Source organism: Acipenser ruthenus, chromosome 43 (assembly GCF_902713425.1).
Source record: "Acipenser ruthenus chromosome 43, fAciRut3.2 maternal haplotype, whole genome shotgun sequence".
Classification (NCBI taxonomy): domain Eukaryota; kingdom Metazoa; phylum Chordata; class Actinopteri; order Acipenseriformes; family Acipenseridae; genus Acipenser; species Acipenser ruthenus.
The window spans coordinates 4,497,848-4,525,043 of record NC_081231.1 but is presented as its reverse complement, the minus strand read 5'-3'; the positions used below and the strand labels follow the sequence as shown (position 1 = coordinate 4,525,043).

General features: G+C 43.8%; 1 protein-coding gene across 3 annotated transcripts in view; it reads left to right on the top strand.

The window, feature by feature from the left end:
* The window catches only part of LOC117971457 (zinc finger protein 624-like), a 183,008-nt gene extending 158,232 nt beyond the window's left edge, over positions 1–24,776 (top strand). For 2 of the 3 annotated variants that reach the window (XM_059011907.1, XM_059011906.1), the window contains exon 3: positions 20,078–24,776. In XM_059011907.1, the coding sequence (XP_058867890.1) occupies positions 20,113–21,306 (1,194 nt within the window). In that variant the 5' untranslated portion in view covers positions 20,078–20,112 and the 3' untranslated portion in view covers positions 21,307–24,776. Of the gene's footprint in view, positions 1–6,346; positions 10,911–20,077 lie in introns of those variants that run through there. The other variant, XR_009311492.1, reaches the window with a different exon arrangement.
* The last annotated feature ends 2,420 nt before the right edge of the window (positions 24,777–27,196 follow it).

Here is a 27,196-nt window from a genome sequence, read left to right as displayed (position 1 = left end):
ATAGATTGGTACACGGGATATAAACGGGTCTGTGTTTCACGTGTATTTAAAAAGTGTAGATTTGTATTTAGGCACGAGGAGAGCACAAATCACTTCACGTGCTGGTTAAATGTAATATGTGAGCACGGGGTTGCACAGAATTAATTCACGTGCTGGGATTCAAGTGAATAATTAATTAGTAATTGAATCCCAGCACAATAGTATATATAGACGCACATTTCTTGCACTCAGGGTTAGGTGTTCGGGAGTGGAGAACGGGTGAGAGAGAGAGGAGTAATTGAAAGTAAGATCGTAAATATAATAGTTGTTTGTACTCACCGTGTTTGTTTGTCTCCGTGCACCGTTTGTTAAGTGTTTAGTCCGTTTTGTTTATATGTTTCTTTTGGCTACCAGTGCCGTGTCCTGTTTTTGTCTGTTCAAACCTTTTATTTTCTGTGCTGTTTTATTAAATGCTGAGCGAAACCATTCGCTCAGCTCCACCAAAACCCCAAGTCTCTGTCTGTTTACTCCCTGTCTGGTCTGACGCCACCCACTCCGGCCGTCTTTGTGACACGTGGTGTCATCGTGGGATAATAGCGCCTCCAAGCGTCAGACCAGGAGAGGGGGTTTTGTGAAAAAAAAAAAAAAAAAAAAAAAAATAAATAAATAAATAGTAAAGCGAGGATGGGAAGAAAGAGCTGCAGGAAGCAGCAGAAGCAGCAGCAGCAACAACAGCTGCAGCCCTCATCCTGCATGCCGGGCTGGGAGGAGGACAGCCACAACGGGGAAGTAGCCACCCCTCTACCCCCACTGCCACCGGGTTCCCCACCGTCCCGGGAAATATGGGACTGGCTGGTGCACCCCGAGGGGAACTTCGCCAGTGACCTCCCCATGGTTATTCACGCACTGCAGATGCGAGATGGGAAACGATGGGAGGACTGGGAGCAACAGCACAACCCGGCATCCGTTCGTGACCTCACCATTGTGGTGCTGGGTTACCTAGCTGCAGACATGGGAGGGATGCCTTCCAGTGAGCAAGAGGGAGAGGAGCAGTCGCTGCCCTCTCCAGTACCTGAGCGGGAGGAGCCTGAGCGTCCACAGCCCGAGTGGGAGGAGCCTGAGCGTCCACAGCCCGAGTGGGAGGAGCCTGAGCGTCCACAGCCCGAGTAGGAGGAGCCTGAGCGTCCTACGCCTGAGTGGGAGGAGCCTGAGCGTCCTACGCCTGAGTGGGAGGAACCCGAACGTCCTACGCCTGAGTGGGAGGAACCCGAACGTCCTACGCCTGAGTGGGAGGAACCCGAACGTCCTACGCCTGAGTGGGAGGAACCCGAACGTCCTACGCCTGAGTGGGAGGAACCCGAACGTCCTACGCCTGAGTGGGGGGAACCCGAGTGTCCACAGCCCAAAAGGGAGGAGTCGGGGCGTCCACAGCCCAAAAGGGAGGAGGTCGAGGATGATGGCTGGGAGGTTTTTTTAAAGAACCTCGCAGCAGAGTTATGCCCTGGCTGTGGGGTTTATGGGCACACGTTAGCCATATGCCCCACCCAGTATGAAGAGGAGGAACCAGCGCCCAGACGGGGGGACCGCGAGCGTCCAGCGCCCAGACGGGGGGACCGCGGGAATCCGAAGCCTGAGAGGCAGCTGTTCCCACCTTCACCAGCAGAGCAAGAATGCCTGCTGGTTTCCCCATCACAACCAGCAGAGGTAGAATGCCTGCTGGTTTCCCCAGCACAACCAGCAGAGGAAGAATGCCTGCTGGTTTCCCCAGCACAACCAGCAGAGGAAGAATGCCTGCTGGTTTCCCCAGCCCAACCAGCAGAGGAAGAATGCCTGCTGGTTTCCCCAGCCCAACCAGCAGAGGAAGAATGCCTGCTGGTTTCCCCAGCACAACCAGCAGAGGAAGAATGCCTGCTGGTTTCCCCTTCAGAAGCAGAGCCGCACCAGTCCGCTGCAAGAGAGGCAGAGCAGCACCAGTCCCCTGAAAAAGGGGGAGACTACACGCTGCTCCCACCTCCATCGGCAGGAGACTACACGCTGCTCCCACCTTCACCGGCAGGAGCAGAGCAGCCGGAGCTGCCTCTGCCACTTCCAGGAGCAGAGGAGCAGGAGCTGCCTCTGCCTCCGCCACCTACATCGGCAGGAGCAGAGCAGCCGGAGCTGCCTCTGCCTCCGCCACCTACACCGGCAGGAGCAAAGGAGCAGGAGCTGCCTCTGCCACTTCCAGGAGCAGAGGAGCAGGAGCTGCCTCTGCCACTTCCAGGAGCAGAGGAGCTGCCTCTGCCTCTGCCACTGCCAGAAGCAGAACAGCAGGAGCTGTCTCTGCTTCCCATACCTCCACCACGGGGAGTACGGTGGCCGGAGCCCCAGAAAGGGGAGCTGTCGGCCACGAAGAAGGGGGAGGAGGTCTGGAGACCACCAACCCCAGCAGCAGTTTCGCTGCCGGAGATCGTGGGGGAGGTCAGGAGACCTGCTCCCACTGCAGCAGTTTCGCTGCCGGAGATCGTGGGGGAGGTCCGGAGACCTGCTCCCACTGCAGCAGTTTCACTGCCGGAGATCGTGGGGGAGGTCCGGAGACCTGCTCCCACTGCAGCAGTTTCGCTGCCGGAGATCGTGGGGGAGGTCCGGAGACCTGCTCCCACTGCAGCTTCTTCGCTGCCGGCAGTACTGTGGTCGGAGCCCCACCAAAGGGATCTACCGGCTACAAAGAAGGGGGACGAGGTCTGGAGACCACTTTCCCCAGCAGCAGTTTCGCTGCAGGAGTTCTTGTGGCCGGAGCCCCACAGGAGGGAGCTGCCGGCTACGAAGAAGGGGGAGGTCGGGGGACCACCTGCCCCCGCAGCTTTTTCGCTGCAGGACGGGACCAACAGGCTGTCAGCCGTGCCACTACCGGCAGGGGTGCTGACAGCATGGCCAGCCATGGGCCCACTGAAGCCTCCCTTCCCAGCCCGAGACTTTGTCCTGGACTGCTGGATTTTTAAGGGGGGAGGTGGCCGTTGAGGCCATGTGTGCTGCGCACAAGGGGGGGTATATGTGGCAATGCGCCCCGCCCCTGTGTGCATTTATGTGTTGTATGTTACATGCGTGTGTAAATGTTGGTGTATAGATTGGTACACGGGATATAAACGGGTCTGTGTTTCACGTGTATTTAAAAAGTGTAGATTTGTATTTAGGCACGAGGAGAGCACAAATCACTTCACGTGCTGGTTAAATGTAATATGTGAGCACGGGGTTGCACAGAATTAATTCACGTGCTGGGATTCAAGTGAATAATTAATTAGTAATTGAATCCCAGCACAATAGTATATATAGACGCACATTTCTTGCACTCAGGGTTAGGTGTTCGGGAGTGGAGAACGGGTGAGAGAGAGAGGAGTAATTGAAAGTAAGATCGTAAATATAATAGTTGTTTGTACTCACCGTGTTTGTTTGTCTCCGTGCACCGTTTGTTAAGTGTTTAGTCCGTTTTGTTTATATGTTTCTTTTGGCTACCAGTGCCGTGTCCTGTTTTTGTCTGTTCAAACCTTTTATTTTCTGTGCTGTTTTATTAAATGCTGAGCGAAACCATTCGCTCAGCTCCACCAAAACCCCAAGTCTCTGTCTGTTTACTCCCTGCTTCTGGTCTGACGCCACCCACTCCGGCCGTCTTTGTGACACTGCACTACTCCAGATCTTCCAACGCTTCCGCTTTCCTCCAATACGCAGATCGTGGAAGCATTCCGCAGTCAAGGCTAATGCTAATCCCCATCTAATCAAAAATACGAGGTGCTTGTCTTTCTCAGAAATCTATTCATATGTCCACACATCCTCTCAAATATTACAGCATTAATACATGGTGAGAGACGCGGTGAGACTGGAAATCTGTCTTGTTTATGAGTTAAGGAGTTCCACTCTAGGAGAATAACTGGAGTTGTGAAACCCAGTCTCTCAATGTGAGTTCACCTTTTCCATTTCAAGCAGACATGATAGTAGCAGACCGCAGATCGATCCCGTATTCACTGACACATAGGATAGTCAACATCTCATCTCTGCCCTCCACTCCAGTAAATGGAGCACAAAGCGTGCTGAGCTTCCCCAGCAGTCGATTTACACACGTTCGTTCAGTTCCAGCTGCTACCTCAACTGTCAGTTCCAGCTCCCCTTCGGCCTCCACTTTTAGTATTCAAGTTCCGTCGACTGGTCCCGTCTGCTGCGTGCCCCCCCACCCCCCACCCCCCGATTCACCAGCTTCACCAGCTGTCATTTGACTGAATCATACTCTCAGTAACCTCCTTCAATCTGCTCAGCATTTCATATCTGCAGCTCTCTCCCTCCTTCGACAGCTTCATATTGTACAGCTTGGTCAGTGTTTTAAACGTTCTGTGCCAGAATCAGATTCATCCTATTCCTTCAAATCAAACCAGATCACGGCTTTCATCGTCCAGCTAGGGATTTTTTCTTCCCACCATTCTCTCCATACCAGTAGTTTGTCTGACTCTTTGCGGAATCTTCAAAGTTCCCCCCCCCCCCCCCGCTGCACCTTCCCGCCTGCCCATATCAACAGACATTCTCCATTCACTCATCTCTACTCTTTGGAAAGTTTGCTTGTCCCCTTACGAAGATCTCCTCATGGAGACCATCTGCCTAACAGCTGATTCTTAAGAGCCTTCCCTTCTGCCTCACCTTCCTGCTGTCCGCATCAATGACCATTCTCAGTTTGCTCATTCTACTCTTCTGAAACGCCACTTCTCCCCATACAAGGATCTACCTATGGAGATCATCTGCATCTGAGCCCTCTTCGGTCTCCTTAGGAGCTCAGAATTCACAGTTCTAATTTACTCCATCATTCAGTTGTGTACCTCCAGACGGATCCATTTCAGCGCGGTCAGTTAATTCAGCTGTCAAGCAGATTCCCCTATCTGACCCTTATTTTCAATGTCAAGGTATCTCATCTGCTTCTCGGCCTTCTTCGGCTTCCTCAGAAGCTCAGACTTCACAGTTCCTTCAGCTTCAAGCTTCCCTGCAGCAACGAAGATCTCCTAATCAGCCAACCTCTCCACCCTCCTTTCTAGAGCAGGCCTCCCTCCTCAGCTGTATTCTCCCCATTCATTTCGTATAGGTGCAGCTACCTCCGCTGCAAGAGCCAGCATCAACCACAGTCTGATCAAGACCATGGGCCGCTGGTCCTCTTCCGCAGTAGATTATTACGTTCAGAACTCGCAGTTTCTTCTGCTTCTAATTTACTTCACCATTCGGTCGTACCTCCAAGAGGGATCAATTTCAACGTGGTTAGTCCATTCAGCTGTCAAGAAGAGTCCCCTATCTGCCCCTTTCATCAGCAAGGTATCTCCCCAGCAAGAACCCCCCCCCTCCCCAGAACCCTCAGTTCATTGATTCCTCTCGCTCCTATCATCACTCATCGCTGGTTCACAACCCACCTGCCACCCTCCAGAGCAAGCCTCCCTCCTCTACTCCACCCCCTCATTGATTTCTCTCGCTCCTAGGATCACTCGTCACTGGATTCCAACCTACCTCGCCTCCAGAGCGGGCCTCCCCCCCCCCCAATCATTCCGTAGGCACAGCCCCCTCTGCTGCGAGGGCCAACATCACTCACAGCCTTCTTCGGCTTCCTCAGAAGCTCAGAATACACAGTTTCTTCAGCTTCAAGCTTCCCTGCAGCGACGAAGATCTCCTAATCAGCCCACCTCTCCACCCTCCTTTCTAGAGCAGGCCTCCCTCCTCAGCTATTCTCCTCATTCATTTCGTATAGGTGCAGCTACCTCCGCTGCAAGAGCCAGCATCAACCACAGTCTGATCAAGACCATGGGCCGCTGGTCCTCTTCTGCAGTAGATTTATTACGTTCATTCATCTCCTCCGATATAGTTGCAGCCCATTTTAAAATCGCTAGCATGCCCGGAGTGGGGGCTACCTGTTCGCCGGGGCCACCAGAGGTTTTCCCCTAATCTGCCTCAAGGGGTTTTTTCCTCTCCACTGAGCGGCAGGTATACACATAGTCGCATCCTACTAACAAATTTACTAATCTCCCTCTGTTCGTCCTGTTTGTCATTCTGGTCTTTTGTGTATGTTTTATGCGTTGGCATGTGCTTGTCTTGTTTGTCTCACAGTGTGGGAGTTTTCGTGAGGCGCCGGGGGTCCGTCCTTTGGGGGGCAAGTGAGGCTCACTTCCCCGACCTCAGGGCTAGGCAGCCGCCTCCCTTACCTTCAGGGGTTCTCACCGCGTGAGTCAGAGCGGACCCCGGGCCAAACTCTGCTCTGTCGCAGCTCCTGCGCTCATCTCACTCGAGGCTCTCTTCTATTCTGCCTCTCTTCAGGACGTGGTCACTCGTGCCGAGTCCTATACTAACCTCAATGCTTTGTCCTTATTTTCAGGTCCCAGGCAGCGTGATGTCTCAGCCAATCAGGGGTTTTACGAGTGCCCCTTACAGAAGCCTCAGATGCTGGGTACCTCTCTCATCTCCTCCCGAGGGGCGGCTTTCCAAGTCATAACCCTCATATGTGTTTTCAGGTTGCCGGGTCCTCCGCCCCTGGGATGTCAACAGCGTCGGCCCCAGTCGGTGACCTCTTTTCTATCCTGTTTCCGGTTGCCGGGTCCTCCGCCCCTGGGATGTCGACAGCGTCGGCCCCAGTCGGTGACCTCTTTTCTATCCTGTTTCCGGTTGCCGGGTCCTCCGCCCCTGGGATGTCAACAGCGTCGGCCCCAGTCGGTGACCTCTTTTCTATCCTGTTTCCGGTTGCCGGGTCCTCCGCCCCTGGGATGTCGACAGCGTCGGCCCCAGTCGGTGACCACATTCTGTCCTACTAACTGCTCCTTGCTACTTCTTCTGCCTTATCCTTCCCCCCCCCAGCTCACGCCCAGTGAATGTAGATTAGGAATAGCAGAGGACCTAATACTGATCCCTGTGGTACACCACTGGTTACCTCACTCCATTTCGAGGTTTCTCCTCTAATCAGTACTTTCTGTTTTCTACCTGTTAACCACGCCCTAATCCATGTGCATGCATTTCCTTGAATCCCTACTGCGTTCAGTTTGAGAATTAATCTTTTATGCGGGACTTTGTCAAAAGCTTTCTGGAAATCTAAATAAACCATGTCGTATGCTTTGCTGTTATCCATTTTCAATGTTGTGTAACACAGTACTTAACCTTTTAAAGGTAAGCAACGGTTATAATAGAGGTATCAAATCTTTATCTGAATCTTAGGTTCAAAGGAGGCTGGTTATCTAGTCCAGTTTTACCCTATGGGTTCAATGCTCAAGGAAAAAAAATAATATATAGAAATGGGTAGAAAGCAATTCAAATGAACAACAGGACTCATGTGATCAGTTGGCCAAAACTTTTCTTTGTATTTCAATACAGTTTCAAAAACAATACAATGCGCAATAACAGTAGAATTGAGATCTCAATAAAATAAAAATAAAGTATCAAAAAAAAAAAAAAAATAGTCTTTGTGCACTTTATTCAACTTTTCCTACCACCCGCCAAGTTGGAGCAGTGTTGGTTTCCAAGGTTTGTCCTTGCTCATAAAGCAGGAATGACACTGAAGACAGTCGAAGTTGGCTGAAGTTGTACTGTAGCGGTCAAACTTCTGGGATCTTCTTGAATCTCAAAAAACAAAAAACCAGCCTGTACAAAATTGTACAGGACAATTTGTTTAATGCAGATCACTTTAACCGGTTAATATATCATCAATCCATATCAAACAAATCACATTCATTTTGTTACTATTATTCAGAACAAAAGATAAAAACTACAATCTTTCTGCAACTTATTTAAAAGTTAACTTTTTTTTTTTAGTAATCTTATTTCTTTTTTTTTATCTTATTTCTTTTTCATTACATACATACATTTATATATGTATATTCCTGAAGGCATAAAACATATATAGTATACATCCTCAAAAAAAACAAAATTATAAAAAATGCATTCCGCTGCATTTTTATTATTTATTTTAAGCAAGAACCAAAAAATAACAGCAATCTGCACTCAGCAAAAAACTACCAATACACAAATAATATCGTTTGCAATATCCTTTCTTTTTTCTTTACAAAAAAACTTTACTGTATCTAGTTACATGGTACTGTGTGCATTTTACGTACATTCTTAAATAAAAAATTCAGAAAAAATAATACAAGTTTTCCCTTGTTTCTTTTCATTTACTTATATCTTTTATAATATCCTGACTGGTTTTAATATTTAATCTTTTCGTTGCTAGCGTATACTACATACAGAGAAAAAACACATACGGTAAACATAACTCATCAGGATTCTCTATTTTCTTTTTTTATCAGACAAAAAACCATTCGAACTTGGCTCAGTTTCAGTCTCTCCGATCTCTCTGGTACTCTATTTCCTATAATCTTGAAGAATTACTCAATATTTTTCAATATTTTTCTTGTTATTTTAATCTCTAGTCCGCCTTCTTGTCTTTTCCTGCTTACCACACGCTAAGGAATGGGAAGTGAAAAAAAGTTCTAGACGTTTCTTTCTATAAGGGATCATCAATAAAGTACGGACTGCAATGAAAACTGGTTACTTAGGGATCGTCTCACAAGCACAAAATAACCTGGGTTACATTCTCCCCCTCTAAACCGCATGAGTCTCTGCATGCAACTTTAGCTTTGGAGTCTGATACTGGGACAAGTTAATCAATGGTGGAATAAGAGCTTTTCCTAATCCTTCAAAAAATGAATTAACAACTAACAGCAAAGGTTTCCCAAACTCCTCATAAAACAAACGGTCAGGTTGGTGTCTTTCTCTACTGGACCTTCTAAGTTCAGTGGGGTCACTAGCATTCATCTCCTGTTGATGTTCTTCTTCCTCAACTTGAGGCTCGGAATAAGAAGTAGTTACTTCCTCTAACTCTGTGATTTCACCCACACTCTGTACTTGGGATTCATCATGTTCTGCAGGATTGCATTCAAGTTCCACTGGCCAATTAACCAGTTCAGTAGGCAAAGTGGAATGCACTCCGTTATTCACCTCATCTGGATCTTCCGATGGAGGACTTGGAGATTTAGGAACAAATGGGGATGCATCTGGGTTTAATTCTGCCAAGGTGTGTTGGTCACACTCTTTACTTAAAATGCACTGTTGGTTAATGGTCTCGTCTTTCTCAGTACAGCCATGAGGTAAAGAAGGACTTTTCGTAGAGAACTCTAGAGTTGGCCTAAAGAGAATAATCTCTTCATCCTCACTGCTATCAGATAGCTCTTCTGTACTTTGCAAGCCTGTTTTCTCCTTAGATCTCAACTTCCTTTTCTTAGGTTGATCATCCTGTGTTTCAGTCTCTTGCGTCTCTGGTAAAGGTAAGTATCCACAAGGTAAGAGAAGATCTCTTTGAAGTGTGCGATGTGGACTATCACCTTTCTCTGATCTTACAATGTAGACTGGACCATCAGCCACTCTCTACACCACAACACATATGGTAGGCTCCCATCTATCAGCAAGCTTGTGTTTCCCTCTGATATTGACATTCCGAACTAAAACTCGGTCACCAGGAGCAAGGGCTGCTGCTCTGACTTTCGTATCAAATCTGACTTTATTTCTTTCTCCCATCTTCTGAGAGCTTTCAGAGGCTAAAGCATAGCTTTCTTCCAGTCTCTGTTTGAGATTCTTCACATATTCCGAGTGTGTTTTGCAGCCATGACACTCTGGTTGAACTCCAAGAACAAGGTCTATAGGAAGTCTAGGCTGTCTGCCGAACATCAGCTCATAAGGTGAATAACCTGTAGTGTCATGTCTCGTGCAATTGTATGCATGAACAAGTGGTTTGACAAAGTCTCTCCAGTGGTATTTATCTTTCTCCTCCAAGGTTCCCAGCATGCTTAAGAGAGTCCTATTGAATCTCTCCACTGGATTTCCACGAGGATAATATGGTGTAGTTCTCGCCTTTTGGGTTCCAATCAAAGAACATAGCTCTTTAATGGTATGCGACTCAAAGTCTCTCCCTTGATCACTGTGGAGTCGACTTGGGAAACCATAGTGGACGATGAAATTTTCCCACAAAGCCTTGGCGACAGTCTTAGCCTTTTGATCTTTAGTTGGTATTGCTACAGCGAACTTTGTGAAATGGTCGGTAATTACCAGAATATTCCTGGTGTCGTGGTTGTCAGGTTCAAGAGATAGGTAATCCATACAAACAAGTTCAAGGGGGTAGCTGGTTAGGATGTTTACCATCGGGGCAGCTCTCTCAGCTCTTGCCTTCCTTCTTACACAGCGCTCACATGTGTGGCATTTTCTCTCTATTGCTGAGGCCATCTTTGGCCAGAAAAATCTGGCACGAGCGAGATTAAGAGCACGGTCAAAGCCGAGGTGACCTACTTCATCGTGAACACCTTCAAGGGCCCTTTCTCTGTACTGTTCAGGTAAGACCAATTGGTAGTTGACATTTCCTCGGTCCAAACACCTCCTAAAGAGTACACCATCCCTCAATTCAAGTCTGTCCCATTCTCTCAGAAACAATTTAGTTTCTGGTGCCTCTGTACTAATCTCCTTGAAGGTGGGCTTACTCTTAGTTTCAATGAAATGTATAATCCGTCCAATAGATGGATCGTCTCTTTGGGATCGGTGCCAATCTTCTTGGGTCATCCCTGGGATGGAATTGTGTCCTGGGCAAATGAAACGGTCAGGTATTGCACTGGCATTCACGGCTAAAGACTCAGCTAATGTCGGAATCTCAGACCCTTGAGAATCCTCACATTCAATGAATTCCACAGAATAACGCTGACACAAGGCAGATATAGCCGCTTCAGAAAATGTCTCACCTCCTCCATTTAGTACTCGTTGCTTGAATTCTTCAATCCTTCCCTTTTCTTGTAAGAAAGCATCGTCCTCAGGTGGAGGGTCTTGAGGTCGTCTGGACAAGCCATCGGCATCTTGATTGGTGTTTCCAGCCCTATACTTTATGTTGAACCGGTAAGTTGACAGAGCTGCTAGCCAGCGATGCCCTGCTGCATCAAGCTTTGCTGTGGTTAACACATAAGTTAGGGGGTTGTTGTCTGTTACAACTGTGAATTCATTACCATATAGATAATCATTAAACTTCTCAACAATAGCCCATTTTAGCGCTAAATATTCTAACTTGTGGGCCGGATAGTTCCTCTCACTTTTAGATAACCCTCTACTAGTATAGGCTATTACTCGAAGTCTCCCATCCTGCTCCTGGTAAAGGGCAGCACCTAGTCCATCTCTACTGGCGTCAGTGTGCAAAACATATGGGAGTTCTGGATTGGCAAAAGCAAGGATAGGTGCTGAGGTCAATTTGTCTATCAGGGCTTTGAAAGCTGATTCACACTCTTCAGTCCATTGCTCTTCAAGGGGTAAGTTGGAACCTACAGGAGTTGGAATCCTGTCCCGCTTGTACGTCTTTCCTCTCTTTCTAGGTGGAACATAACCAGTAGTCAAGCAGTTTAGTGGCTTTGCTATTGTAGAATACCCCTCAATAAAACGCCTATAATAGCCTGCAAAGCCTAAAAAACATTTCAGCTCCTTCTTGTTGCTGGGACGAGGCCAATCTTTCAAAGCGGAGATCTTTTCTGGGTCTGTTTGAACCCCATCAGCACTCGCAATGTGTCCGAGATATTTCACAGATGACTTCAAAATTTGACATTTGTCAGGGGATAACTTCAAGCCATACTCTTTGAGTCGGGTTAAGACCTTCAGCAGTCTGCTCTCATGTTCTTCTAATGTCTTGGAGAAAACTATTCTATCATCTAAAAACACAAGTACTTCATTTAGATGTAGATCTCCCATGCATTTCTCTATTAGGCGTTGGAATGTGCTTGGTGCATTTGTAACACCTTGGGGCATGCGGTTAAACTCCCAAAAGCCTAATGGGCACACAAAAGCTGTTTTGTGCTTGTCTTCTTCTGCAACCTCAACCTGGTAGTAACCTGATTTGAGATCCAGGACAGAGAACCACTTTGCACCACTAAGAGCCGAGAATGCTTCTTCAATATTGGGAAGTGCATAAGCATCTTTAATGGTTCGTTGGTTCAGCTTCCTGTAGTCTACGCAAAGTCTGATCTTACCATTTTTCTTTTTTACTACTACTATTGGAGATGCAAAGGGGCTTTCAGATTCTCTGATAATTTCTGCATCCAACAGTTCTCTGAGATGTTGTTTAACAGCTTCTCTGTCACAAGGATGTATGGGTCTGGGTCGCTCCTTAAAAGGAGTTTCATCCGAGAGTCGTATCCGGTGCTTCACAGCAGTGGTATGACCATGAGATAAGTCCTCAGTAGCAAACACTTCTGGCATCGAATTCAGCTTCTCTGTGATTCGTCTCTTCCACTCCTCTGGGATGGATGAGCCTTCAAGGTTGAAAGTCAGATTGTTACTCTGGATATCATTCCTGGTTACAGTCTGCGTGCTACAAGAAGTTGCAAAATGCTCAGACCTCAAAGGCATTACATACTGAGGGACAAACATCTCAGCTATCACACGTCTGGGTTGCAGTGTAACGCAGTGGTTTGTACTGTTTCTCAAAACAACAGGAATCTTGCTTGAAGTCTCATAGGGAATGTCTAAGAGGGCTCTCTCAATCAGAATTCCACCTGGCAATGGAAAGGCTTCAGGTTGCTCAATGAAAAATGAAGTTTGAGAAATATTTCTGACTCTCACACTACCAAAAACACAAACTTTCTGTCCTGCTGGAATTGAAATAGGTCGACGCCCAAGCAATTTAACTTGACTGACTTTACCCTCGTTCAAGTGACTCTGAGCCACATGTTGGAAAAGCTGGACACACTCACGACTAATGTCTTCTATTTGCAAGAAATCACATCCCTCTCTCTCTACACCATTCTGATACAGTCTGTCCAAAACATTTGTTCCAACCAGCAGAGGGATATGACTGTTGAAGCGGCAGTGTGGTATAATTAAAACCAAGGACGAAACCTCTTCTTCTACACCAGTGACACTACTTGGGAATGAGATCAAGACTTGGATGTAACCTAGATAAGGAACACACTGTCCTCCTGCACCTTCGACTTCAAACAGGGTGTTTACATGTTGAACAGGGAAGGATGACAAGTGATTCAGGTAGAACGTCTCTGAAATAGTTGTGACTTGGGACCCTGTATCAAGAAAGCACTCACATGCTACTCCCTCAATAGAAACTGAAGCAGTGCAACGGGGCCCTACAAGTCCACAGGGTAGAACACGATCACTATAATTGGAGCAAGAAACATTTTGATTGTCCTTGTCAGCTTGTTTTCTATTTTTCTCAACGCATTCTGGACCGCTTCCAGAATCCATGGGACGGTATCCATCGACTCGCTCAGCTCCCATCTGTCCCGCAACAGAAGCTGTTACAAGTTTAAAGACATTTCTGGAGGGGATTCGTGCTGAGCTCTCCATCTATCACGTTTTTCCCTAAGCTCTTTATTTTTTTGACTGACAACTGCAGGGTTTGGATCATAACAGCACTGAGCAACAATGTGCCCATTCTCACCACACTTAAAGCAGAACCAGGGCCTAGGCATGCGTGAAGCATTCACAACAACTTTCAAACTTGTGGCACCAGTACCCAAACTGCTACCCTCATTAACACTCTCCTTAGACTTGTCATGGGTCTTGCAACGATCTGCGGTCTTTGTCTCTTTCTTAAAGAAAGAAGCAAACTGTTTCTGTAACTTAGCCACGTCTTTGGCGAGTTTTTCAGTTTCACTTAAACTATTCTTTGTGGAGGGAGAATCCAAGTTTGCGCTGTCACATGGAGACATGCCATAAGCAGTGTGCGCATGTAATGCAGCCTTAGAATTTCCCAAATGTTTCTTCATTCTGTTCTGTTTAACTGCACGCTTATCCTCCTCTGTCCTAAGTAATAGCAACAATTCAGAAAACGAAGGTGGACTGCTTTTCTTTTGCTCCAACTGAAGTACAAGAATTATTGCCTGATCCCAACAGCCTCTACAGAATTGTCTGAGTAGCTGCTTGTTAGAATCAGCCAATGGGATTCCCTTTCTTGCAACAACTTTAGTGAGAAGAACTTGCAACCTTTGCAAATAATTTGATGGCTTTTCACCAGTATTCTGATTTGTATTCAAGAATCTTGCAAACAACTTTTCTCCATCCTCTACCATTCCAAAAGCTGACTCTAGCTGGTCTAGATATGCACTTGGTTGGGCATCTCTACCAAGAGGCTTAACTATATCAGCAGCGGGGCTCGCCAGACTCTCCAACATTCTCCTTACTTTATGTCTATCAGAAACAGAAGAGTCACATAACACTAACTCAACCTGCATGCGCCAGGTATCATAATCAACTTCTCCATATGGTTTCGGCAACCTGCCTGAAAAAGTACGAATTTTATTCTGGCCATAGTATGGTGAGACTGAATTATTTTTTATCACATGTTCAACAACCACTCTTTGAATACCAGGGGGATTGAAGACACCTTCATTAAGAAGAAGTGGGCTCCGTTGAGCGGAATGTGGTCTATGGTGCTCTGTAGCTTCTGTTTCAACATTCACAATGCATTCATCATGTGATGTAAGGCTATGTACTGTTGGGGCACCACCACCGTCCTGTGCAGTGTCAATGTTAGACTCATGTGATCAGTTGGCCAAAACTTTTCTTTGTATTTCAATACAGTTTCAAAAACAATACAATGCGCAATAACAGTAGAATTGAGATCTCAATAAAATAAAAATAAAGTATCAAAAAAAAAAAAAAATAGTCTTTGTGCACTTTATTCAACTTTTCCTACCACCCGCCAAGTTGGAGCAGTGTTGGTTTCCAAGGTTTGTCCTTGCTCATAAAGCAGGAATGACACTGAAGACAGTCGAAGTTGGCTTAAGTTGTACTGTAGCGGTCAAACTTCTGGGATCTTCTTGAATCTCAAAAAACAAAAAACCAGCCTGTACAAAATTGTACAGGACAATTTGTTTAATGCAGATCACTTTAACCGGTTAATATATCATCAATCCATATCAAACAAATCACATTCATTTTGTTACTATTATTCAGAACAAAAGATAAAAACTACAATCTTTCTGCAACTTATTTAAAAGTTAACTTTTTTTTTTTTAGTAATCTTATTTCTTTTTTTTTTATCTTATTTATTTTTCATTACATACATACATTTATATATGTATATTCCTGAAGGCATAAAACATATATAGTATACATCCTCAAAAAAAACAAAATTATAAAAAATGCATTCCGCTGCATTTTTATTATTTATTTTAAGCAAGAACCAAAAAATAACAGCAATCTGCACTCAGCAAAAAACTACCAATACACAAATAATATCGTTTGCAATATCCTTTCTTTTTTCTTTACAAAAAAACTTTACTGTATCTAGTTACATGGTACTGTGTGCATTTTACGTACATTCTTAAATAAAAAATTCAGAAAAAAATAATACAAGTTTTCCCTTGTTTCTTTTCATTTACTTATATCTTTTATAATATCCTGACTGGTTTTAATATTTAATCTTTTCGTTGCTAGCGTATACTACATACAGAGAAAAAACACATACGGTAAACATAACTCGCCAGGATTCTCTATTTTCTTTTTTTATCAGACAAAAAACCATTCGAACTTGGCTCAGTTTCAGTATCTCCGATCTCTCTGGTACTCTATTTCCTATAATCTTGAAGAATTACTCAATATTTTTCAATATTTTTCTTGTTATTTTAATCTCTAGTCCGCCTTCTTGTCTTTTCCTGCTTACCACGCGCTAAGGAATGGGAAGTGAAAAAAAGTTCTAGACGTTTCTTTCTATAAGGGATCATCAATAAAGTACGGACTGCAATGAAAACTGGTTACTTAGGGATCGTCTCACAAGCACAAAATAACCTGGGTTACAGTTGCATCCTCAAAAAATTCAAGTAGGTTAGTTAGACATGATCTCCCTTTCCTAAAACCATGCTGGCTGTCTCCCAGGATATAGTTACCATATAGGTAATTTTCCATTTTGGATCTTATTATAGTTTCCATAAGTTTACATATAGTAGAAGTCAGGCTTATTGGTCTGTAGTTACCTGGTTCGGTTTTGTCTCCTTTTTTGTGGATTGGTATTACGTTTGCTATTTTCCAGTCTGTTGGTACAACCCCTGTGTCAAGAGACTGTTGCATGATCTTGGTTAGCGGTTTGTAAATAACTTCTTTCATTTCTTTGAGTACTATTGGGAGGATCTCATCTGGCCCAGGGGATTTGTTTATTTTAAGAGCTCCTAGTCCCTTTAACACTTCTGCCTCTGTTATGCTACAGTTATTTAAAATTGGATAGGAACAGGTCGACATGTGGGGCATGTTGTCCGTGTCCTCCTTTGTAAAAACCTGTGAAAAGTAATCATTTAATATATTTGCTATTTTTTTTCTTCATCTATGATTTTGCCATTTGTGTCTCTTAGACATTTAACCTCCTCTTTGAATGTTCTCTTGCTGTTATAATATTGGAAAAACGTTTTGGAATTGGTTTTAGCCCCCTTAGCAATATTGATTTCTATCTCTCTCTTGGCCTTTCTAACTTCCTTTTTGACTTGTGTTTGCAGTTCCAAGTACTCTTTCTGTGTGCTTTGTTTTTGGTCCCTTTTAAACGCTCTGTAAAGTGCCTTTTTTCGCTGAATATTTTTTTTAATTGATCTATTAAATGATTTTGGCCATTTTGTTTTAGATTTAGATTTGACTACTTTTGGGATGTAATTGTTTTGTGCCTCTAGTACTACATTTTTAAAAAAACAGCCACCCTTTTTCTGTGGATGTTTTCTCTATTTTACTCCAATCTACTTCTATTAGTCTCTGTTTCATACCTTCGTAGTTTGCTTTTCTAAAATTGTAAACCTTAGCTTTAGTCATTACTTTTGGGGTTTTAAAAAATATTTCAAATGAGACCATGTTGTGGTCTGAGTTTGCCAATGGCTCTCTGACCTCTGTTTTAGTTATTCTGTCTTCATTATTTGAAAAGACTAAATCAAGGCATGCCTCCCCTCTAGTCGGTGCCTTGACAAATTGCGTTAGGAAGCAGTCATTTGTCATTTCCACCATTTCAATTTCATCCGTCGTACCCCCCATTGGGTTTTCCCATTTTATACAAGGGAAGTTGAAATCCCCCATTAGTATGGCTTCTCCTTTTCTACACGCATTTCGAATGTCATTGTACAACAGATTATTTTGCTCAGCGTCTGAATTTGGCGGTCTATAGCATGCTCCTATTATTATGCCCTTTGAATTTGTGTCCATTATTCTGACCCATATTGATTCTGCATTGTTTTCTTTGTCCTGATTTAACACATGGGCTTCAAGGCTATTTCTTATGTATAGCGCTACCCCTCCGCCTCTTCTGTCCTGCCTGTCTTTCCTATACAGTGTGTACCCACTAATATTATATTCGTCTCCATCACTCTCAGACAACCAAGTTTCTGTAACACCTATCACATCGTAGTTACTTGTTAGTGCAGTAGCTTCAAGTTCTAACATTTTGTTTCTGAGACTTCTAGCATTAAGATAAATACATTTAATAGTGGTCTTACCTGAGTTGTTGCCCTTGTTTTGATGTAGTCTCCCTTCTGTTTTTTTGTTTTCTCCCCCCTTCCTTTCTAGTTTAAATGCTTCTTACCGCCTGAAGGATCCTTTCTCCGAGTAGATTGGTTCCCTTTCTGTTTAAGTGCAGTCCGTCCCACCTGTATAAATAGTCCTTGTTGTAGAAAGTGCTCCAATGTTCAAGAAAGGTGAAGCCTTCCTGTGTGCACCACAATTTCAGCCATGCATTTTGATTTTGTATTTCCAGCTGTCCATAGGGTCCTTTGCAAGGCGCCGGCAGTATCCCAGAAAATACCACAGTTTTGGTCTTGTCTTTTAATTTCCTTCCTAGCTCTCTGAATTTGTTTTGCAGGGATCTTGGCCTGTCTCTTCCAATGTTGTTTGTACCGATGTGGACGACTACTACCGGGTCATCTCCTGTTCATTCTAGGAGCCTGTCCACATTCTCAGTGATGTGCTTGACTGAGGCTCCTGGAAGGCAGCACACTGTTGTAGTAAGGGGGTCCAAACTGCGAACTGAACTTGCTGTGTTTCTCAGTATGGAGTCCCCAACAATCATGACCTCCCTTCTTTTTGCTGCCTGGTCAGCACTGTTTATAGGGTCCTGGGTGTTGTTTCTTTCATTCTCTTGATGTTGGTTTTAGTCATCTAAATGTTGAAGTTGCTCAAATGTGTTGGCTGTCTGGATTTCTGGTGGTTGTGTTTGACGAAGTTTCTTTTTTTCCCTGCTTCTGCCTATCTGAACCCAGCTGTTTCGACTCTCTTCCATCTCCCTGGTGGCTTTCAGTCTGCTAGGGGTGCAGACTTCCATGAATTGTGGGTGTGTCAGCTCCTCAAGCTCCTGTTGCTGTCTCATTTCCTCCAGCTCCTTTTCTAGCAGGCTTAATCGCTGAAGCAAGTCCTGGATGGTGCGGCACTTTACACAAACTTGGTTGAGTTCTGTTGGGTTTTCTCGGATTTCCCACATCATGCAGTTGTCACAGATTACTGGCTTGAAGACCTTTTTTTTTTTTTTTTTTTTTTTTTTAGTTTAGTGTAGCTTCTGCAGCTGTCAACCTGCTTTCAAACTGCTTCTAACTGCGTTGTACTTGTCCACAACTGTACTTCTCCCACGATGTCGCTTCCACACGCTGTCGCTGGGAAGTCTGCCTGCCTTTTGTTTGTTTGCATTTGTGCTGCATGCTCCGCTCCTCCCCCGTGTCCCAGAACGCCGCGGGATTTGAATCAGCTGCTCTGAGTTTCAGCTTATCAGAAAAATACACGCAGCTGCAAGGCTTTAAGCTGCAATGTTTTCTGATTAAAGCAACTCCAGATTTAAAGATGTAATTCCTCCTTTCTGCTTCTAACTGCGTTGTACTTGTCCACAACTGTACTTCTCCCACGATGTCGCTTCCACACGCTATAATAATTATTATTATATATTTCTTAGCAGACGCCCTTATCCAGGACGACTTACAATTGTTAGAAGATATCACATTATACAGATATCACATTATTTTTACATACAATTACCCATTTATACAGTTGGGTTTTTACTGGAGCAATCTAGGTAAAGTACCTTGCTCAAGGGTACAACAGCAGTGACCCTCACTGGGGATTGAACCCACGACCCTCCGGTCAAGAGTTTAGAGCCCTAACCACTACTCCACACTGCTGCCCTAGTAATATGCAAGTGTACACAGAGGTGTCCTCAAATCAATACTATGCAAGTTATTGCTCTGCACACAGAGGTGCCTCAAATCAGTACTATGCAAGTTATTGCTCTGCACACAGCGGTGCCTCAAATCAATACTATGCAATTTATTGCTCTGCACACAGAGGTGCCTCAAATCAATACTATGCAAGTTATTGCTCTGCACACAAAGGTGCCTCAAATCAATACTATTTAAGTTATTGCTCTACACACAGAGGTGCCTCAGATCAATACTATGCAAGTTATTGCTCCACAAACAGAGGTGCCTCAAATCAATAGTTTAGAGTGCTGGACGTGCCTGTTCTGAACGTGACTGGTAGTAAGCTTGATGAGATTGCAAAGAAATCACATGTCTTATTAGGGCTGTCAGTTAAGCCTCAAAATAGCAATCGATTAATTGGGCACACAAAATATAATCGTTCTAGTAAATATAGATGATTGTACCACACATTTCCAATGCATTCCTCTCCCCGTGATGTTATTATTTTAATATCATTGCAGTTCAGTAAAAGCTTGAGCTCAACAATTGAATGAGGACGGTAATTACGCCTTGGTAGTGTCAGGAGAAAGAAAAAACACAACATTTGCAACAAGCCTAAAGCAAGTTTAACATACTACAGGGGTGTTACTAAAATATTTATTACGAACAGATTACAGTACTGTGGAATGTAATCTATATAAACTAGTCACAAGTTTATGAAAAACGTCTTTTGTTTATTCAGTGACAGCTGCAGCATCATGCATTGCATCTTGTTAATACTGTACCACCTAACCTTCACATCTGTGAAACACACAATGCGGAAATCCCTGCCTAAAACTTATTATTATTATTATTATTATTATTATTATTATTATTATTATTACTATTATTATTATAGAGAACAGATCATAATACTTAATTGTATCTTCTGTTTTCAGGACTGTCTTATCTTGGTGAAAGCCAAGGAACAAAGATGGAGTCTGTTTACATTAAACAGGAGGAGGTTCAGGAATTGGTACCTAACTGCATTAAACAGGAGATGCCTGAACTGGAGCCTGTCCACATTAAACAAGAGACTGAACTGGAGCCTGTCCACATTAAAGAAGAGACTGAACTGGAGCCTGTCCACATTAAAGAAGAGACTAAACTGGAGCCTGTCCACATTAAAGAAGAGACTGAACTGGAGCCCGTCCACATTAAAGAAGAGACTGAACTGGAGCCTGTCCACATGAAAGAAGAGACTGAACTGGAGCCTGTCCACATGAAAGAAGAGACTGAACTGGAGCCTGTCCACATTAAAGAAGAGACTGAACTGGAGCCTGTCCACATGAAAGAAGAGACTGAACTGGAGCCTGTCCACATGAAAGAAGAGACTGAACTGGAGCCTGTCCACATGAAAGAAGAGACTGAACTGGAGCCTGTCCACATTAAAGAAGAGACTGAACTGGAGCTTGTCCACATTAAAGAGGAAGAGACTGAACTGGAGCCTGTCCACATGAAAGAAGAGACTGAACTGGAGACTGACCACATGAAAGAAGAGACTGAACTGGAGCCGGTCCACATGAAAGAAGAGACTGAACTGGAGCTTGTCCACATTAAAGAGGAAGAGACTGAACTGGAGCCTGTCCACATTAAAGAGGAGTCTATTGACTTGTTTAAGGATTCAGAAAATATATTCCGGCCAAAGATATATCATTGTAATGAATGTGTGAAGAGCTTCAGTCAGTTAGGAAACCTAAAAACACACCAGCGAATTCACACTGGAGAGAAGCCATATCACTGTACTGAATGTGGGGAGAGCTTCACGCAGTTAGGAACCCTAAAAAGACACCAGCGAATTCACACTGGAGAGAAGCCATATCGCTGTTTTGATTGTGGGGAGAGCTTTGTTGAGTCAGGAAACCTACAGAAACACCAGCGAATTCACAGAGGAGAGAAGCCGTATCACTGTAATGAATGTGGCGAGAGCTTCAGGCAGTTAGGACACCTAAAAAGACACCAGCGAATTCACACTGGAGAGAAGCCATATCAATGTACTGAATGTGGGGAGAGCTTCAGTCAGTTAGGAAACCTAAAAAGACACCAACGAATTCACACTGGAGCCAGCCTCCCTCCCTCCCAGTCCCTCACCTCTCCACCCTGCTTGTTTGAGTGTGTGGACAACTGACTGATTCCTTGTCTGTCTCTCACCCTGCAGTAAATGAAGGGGGTCTCCAGGAGTGAGAGCCAGCCTGAATCCAGAGACACTGAGAAGGGGACCATGTCAAACTGAAGGAGACAGACCCATTCTTTCAGAATGAACTGGAGAGCCCTGGGATTCAGCTCCACTCCTGCCCCTGAATTGGAAATGAATCTCACCCATCATGCTGTGAGGATTTAGGACAGAGTTACAGGGTGATTCTACTTAGAACAGACACATTGGAAATATATGCCAAGCTTTTTCTATGAACACTTTTATATGTGTGATACGAATCCAACACATTAAGCTGCCAGTAACATACATAATATATGTTTAATGTAATTTGAGCTAAAAATGACATTACTGTTCCAATGTCTGAGAACAATATAAGATACAGAAGTGGATTGTTTAAAAGAAACTAAAACTAAGAATATCTTCATGGGTGTGGCAGCAATGTGTGCTTCATCTAACTAGCACCAGTGAAGACACAAGCTGAAACAAACTGTTTCTTTTAATTCTTTATTTTATTTCAAGTGGTGCAAACTTTGCACTGGAGCAGATGCTGTTTGTGAATGAATGAATCTGCTTTGCTGAGTGTTTAAATGCTGAAAAACTCCAAAAACAATTTTCATAAATGTTGCATTCGTTAAAAAATCTGCAAAACATACAGTACTGTGCAAAAGTTTTAGGCAGGTGTGAAAAAATGCTGTAAAGTAAGAATGCTTTCAAAAATAGACATGTTAATAGTTTATATTTATCAATTAAAATGCAAAGTGAGTGAACAGAAGAAAAATCTACATCAAATCAATATTTGGTGTGACCACCCTTTGCCTTCAAAACAGCATCAATTCTTCTAGGTACACTTGCACACAGTTTTTGAAGGAACTCGGCAGGTAGGTTGGCCCAAACATCTTGGAGAACTAACCACAGTTCTTCTGTGGATTTAGGCAGCCTCAGTTGCTTCTCTCTCTTCATGTAATCCCAGACAGACTCGATGATGTTGAGATCAGGGCCCTGTGGGGGCCATACCATCACTTCCAGGACTCCTTCTTGTTCTTCTTTACGCTGAAGATAGTTCTTAATGACTTTCGCTGTATGTTTGGGGTCGTTGTCATGCTGCAGAATAAGTTTGGGGCCAATCAGATGCCTCCCTGATGGTATTGCATGATGGATAAGTATCTGCCTGTACTTCTCAGCATTGAGGAGACCATTAATTCTGACCAAATCCCCAACTCCATTTGCAGAAATGCAGCCCCAAACTTGCAAGGAACCTCCACCATGCTTCACTGTTGTCTGCAGACACTCATTCGTGTACCGCTCTCCAGCCCTTCGGCAAACAAACTGCCTTCTGCTACAGCCAAATATTTCAAATTTTGACTCATCAGTCCAGAGCACCTGCTGCCATTTTTCTGCACCCCAGTTCCTGTGTTTTCGTGCATAGTTGAGTCGCTTGGCCTTGTTTCCACGTCGGAGGTATGGCTTTTTGGCCGCAAGTCTTCCATGAAGGCCACTTCTGACAAGATTTCTCCGGACAGTAGATGGGTGTACTAGGGTCCCACTGTTTTCTGCCAATTCTGAGCTGATGGCACTGCTGGACATCTTCCGATTGCGAAGGGAAGTAAGCATGATGTGTCTTTCATCTGCTGCAGTAAGTTTCTCAACGGTCCTCAACGTTGCCCGTTTCTTTGTGCTTCTTCAAAAGAGCTTGGACAGCACATCTGGAAACCCCTGTCTGCCTTGAAATTTCTGCCTGGGAGAGACCTTGCTGATGCAGTATAACTACCTTGTGTCTTGTTGCTGTGCTCAGTCTTAAACTGTCTTCAGCAACCTCACCTTGTTAGCTGAGTTTGGCTGTTCCTCACCCAGTTTTATTCCTCCTACACAGCTGTTTCTGTTTCAGTTAATGATTGTGTTTCAACCTACATATTGAATTGATGATCATTAGCACCTGTTGGTATAATTGTTTAATCATACACCTGACTATATGCCTACAAAATCCCTGACTTTGTGCAAATGTACCTAGAAGAATTGATGCTGTTTTGAAGGCAAAGGGTGGTCACACCAAATATGGATTTGATTTAGATTTTTCTTCTGTTCACTCACTTTGCATTTAGTTAATTGATAAATATAATCTATTAACATGTCTATTTTTGAAAGCATTCTTACTTTACAGCATTTTTTCACACCTGCCTAAAACTTTTGCACAGTACTGTACATGCTGCAACATTACCATTATTACTACATTCATAGTTTCTACAGTTTATGAATAATTGATCTAAACAATCTGCAGAGTGAAGTTGCCTCAGACTGTTTGACAGTAACAGAGCTGGTGCTTTTGTGGAATCACCATTAGCTGTTTTATCCTTTGGGCAACATATGGCTTGTTTGCTTGTATCTTGTATTGGTATGCTATCATTAGAGTGACAATACAGTACACCCTGAGGCAGGCTTAGCTATTTAGAAAGGGTTTCATTTAAATTGAGTTTGATTTCCAGTATCTGGTATATAAAGGGTACATTATGGTGTTTCCATTACCTCTGTATGTAAAAGGTTTGTCATTGTTTAAACTGCCATTGATTCCTGAGCTAGATCTGCAGTGGAACTGAACAAACCCAAGGGACACATTGGAAAATACAAGCTTGTCAAAGGGGGAGATGCTGCTGCAGGTTTGATAATATTGGCTTCATGAAATGAGAAATGGAATTCTCTCTGTGTCATGGAATTCCTTTGCTAGTGTATCATGATGTAAGCCCTGGAGTGTGGGCTCAGTCTTCATGAAATGAGAAATGGAATTCCTTTGCTAGTGTATCATGATGTAAGCCCTGGAGTGTGGGCTCAGTCTTCATGAAATGAGAAATGGAATTCCTTTGCTAGTGTATCATGATGTAAGCCCTGGAGTGTGGGCTCAGTCTTCTCTGCTGCCTGCTTGTTCTCAGTGTGTGAGTTCAGCTGCATTTCCAGTGTCCTGAGCTGGGCTTTGAACACACTGGGGACGCAGCTGAGAACAAGCCAGACCCACGACTCAGGGATTTTGTTTTAGATCAAATGACAAGATGATAAACCTTATACGCATAACACTGTTTTATTGTTTTTACATTTTTTTTTCTATGAATGTATAAGACTTAGAATCTCTTTGCATTGTGTAGCTATTTATACATTTTCAGTTTACATATTAAAAAGCACAGCTAAGTCTATTAGAATATAACTTTATAGAATTAACTGATTTTGCTTCATAAAGTCGAATGAAATCTGTGGAATAATGTTATGTTAACATATTGAATTACATACCGCTTTGTAGTTTTCCATGTACTTAATGAAAAACTGACAATTGAAAAATCAGACATTTCAAAATCTAACATGAAATACCATACTAGTATTATGGCTTCCAGTAGACTTTTGCTATACAATTTTGCAGTTTTTTTTGATGACATGATGTTAAATAAAATATCTAAACTATGTCCATATGTTTTGATTTCTGCATTGGGGTGGGAGTTGAACTGTTCTAAACTGTCCCAATGTCCATGGAGTCATACTGCACATGAAAGACACAGACGTCAGACTGGGGTTCCAAACTAACAAACAAATACACCTTGTGCACTGAGACTGATACCCCTGTTTCCAGAGTCTGACAAGGACGTTCTGGGCATTGTATTAAAGGGGATATATTCCTGTTTGATGGGTCTGCCTCATATCTGTGGCAAAGCTTTTTTTTTTCATACAATGAATATAGACCATGTTAAATTAATTGTAGATGACAGAATAATTCCACACATCTTTGCCATGTTGCACTTCCATTAGCTACATGCATGTGCAATGTGTTCCTGTAGAGCACACGTGTTTTATTGCAAAACGATATCTGGTGCTTCTTCAGGTTAAAGGAAACTCTGTTTCTGTTCCTTTTTCTCAGGTTATCTGTTTGCACTTGTACTCACTGGATCATTTCACCTCAGCAGTGTCTTCTGGGTCAAAGCATATTATTGGCTGAAAGCATGTCAGTCAAAAGGGGAAGCAGCTGATTGGTTATTGACAGGAAAGAGGCCAGTGAAGGGGTGGGGACAGTTTCACTCTCCAGATGAAATGACCCAGGAAGTGCAAGACAGTTGAAAAGCATAGCTTGTGCAAGCAGAGATTTCTTTAACCTCGTGTAGGAGCAGATATCATGTTTTACATTGAAAATATGTGTTTGCTAGAACTGATTCTCACTCAAAGAAACATGATTCAAACAGACTTGTAGAGGAAACCCAATGATGTGCATCTGTGCAGCTCTGGCCAAAAGTGTTGCATCACCCTATAGAATTAACTCATTTAGCTTCATAGTTGGATGTAACCTGTTGAATCATTTTACGTTAAAATATGAAATTACATACCGCTGTGTAGTTTTCCATATACTGAACAACAAACTGGCATTTAGAAGTTTGTCACTTTAGACTTTTGCGGTATCAGACTGTGGATAATACCTTTAACCAGGGAGGACACATCTCTGTTAAGACAATCCCTTTAACCAGGGAGGACGCATCTCTGTGAAGACAATCCCTTTAACCAGTGACAACATCTCTGTGAACAAACTGCTTCTGCTCAAAAACCATTTAACCAACTTACTCCCAACATGGTAGCAGCATCACACAGACAATAGAATTCAAATGTGGCAAAATTGTGTTCTGTTAAACAAGATGGGTGCCAGACCTACATTTTCAAATTTTAAAACCGTTTCAATTTAAAAATGATTTATTTGATTAACTCCATCATGCCTGTGTCAGTACAATTAACTTTTTTCAAAAATGGTGTTTGTGGGTGAACCAAGATGGCCACCTGATGCATTTATTGCATTTAAAATCTTCTTGTGGAGAACTGGTGAAGTCACCGATTTCAAACTTGTTAAATATCAAGAACTAAGACCGCTTCTTCCAGTAATTGCTTAAATATTTGCTAGTGGGGCTTGGGATCCATAAAACTGCCTGGCAGTTCTAGTTATTAAGCCATGTACCAATCCTGTTACTCAGTTATCCAGGGTGAGCATTTATTCAGCAGGAACATGTTGGATTCCCTTGAAAGCATCTACACACACAGCTCCAACAGTTGCTCACTGGCAGAAATTAGACATACCAGTGATGTTTATGTAGCCATTTTATTATTTTGAAACATACAAAGAAATCAGAATTGCTGTGCTGGAAACCATGCTGCCTGCATTTCATCAGTGGGGGCAGGAAATGAGGAGCTCACTGCTGGACTTGGAGCAGAGTGTGGAACGACGCCACTCATGCACGTAGCAGCCCAGAGACAGGGCTCCCAGGAGAGCCATCAGGAGCAGAGGAGCAGCCAGGACAGGCAGCCAGGCTACAGCCTGCTGGGGTTCTGGGAGAGGAGAGCACAGAAGGAGTTAGGAACAGGAAGGCTCCCAGTGCAGGCATGGTCTCCAGCTTCTATAGAAGTGTTACTTTAGGACCTGCAGGACACTGTTCAGGGTGGGCAAAGTCCCTGTGTTCCAAATACTAGAAACATTAAAGTCTAGTCACAGCTTTGTGGCAAAACTGTAGTTCTATGCAGTGGATTTTAAGGTTTTGGCAGAAGTGGTACAACACATGTTACTCCTTCAGCATGACTACAGGGGAACTTGTACTGTAGAGATGAAGTCAGGGCCATGTTTTTATACATGCAAGCCAGCCAGCCATAGACAAGGAAGCCACGTGTACACTGGATTGGAGGCTGCAGTCTGAACTCACCCTCCAGTGACAGAGCAGGGCTTCCCTGGTAGAACTGACCTCCAGTAGACAGCTCTTCAGGAAGGATCCTCAGGGGTCCCAGCACTGCAGTGTGTCTCAGCCCCTCTTCAGCTGCTCAGGAGAAAGGAAGCCTGGTTAGAAACAGGACCTGCTGCTGC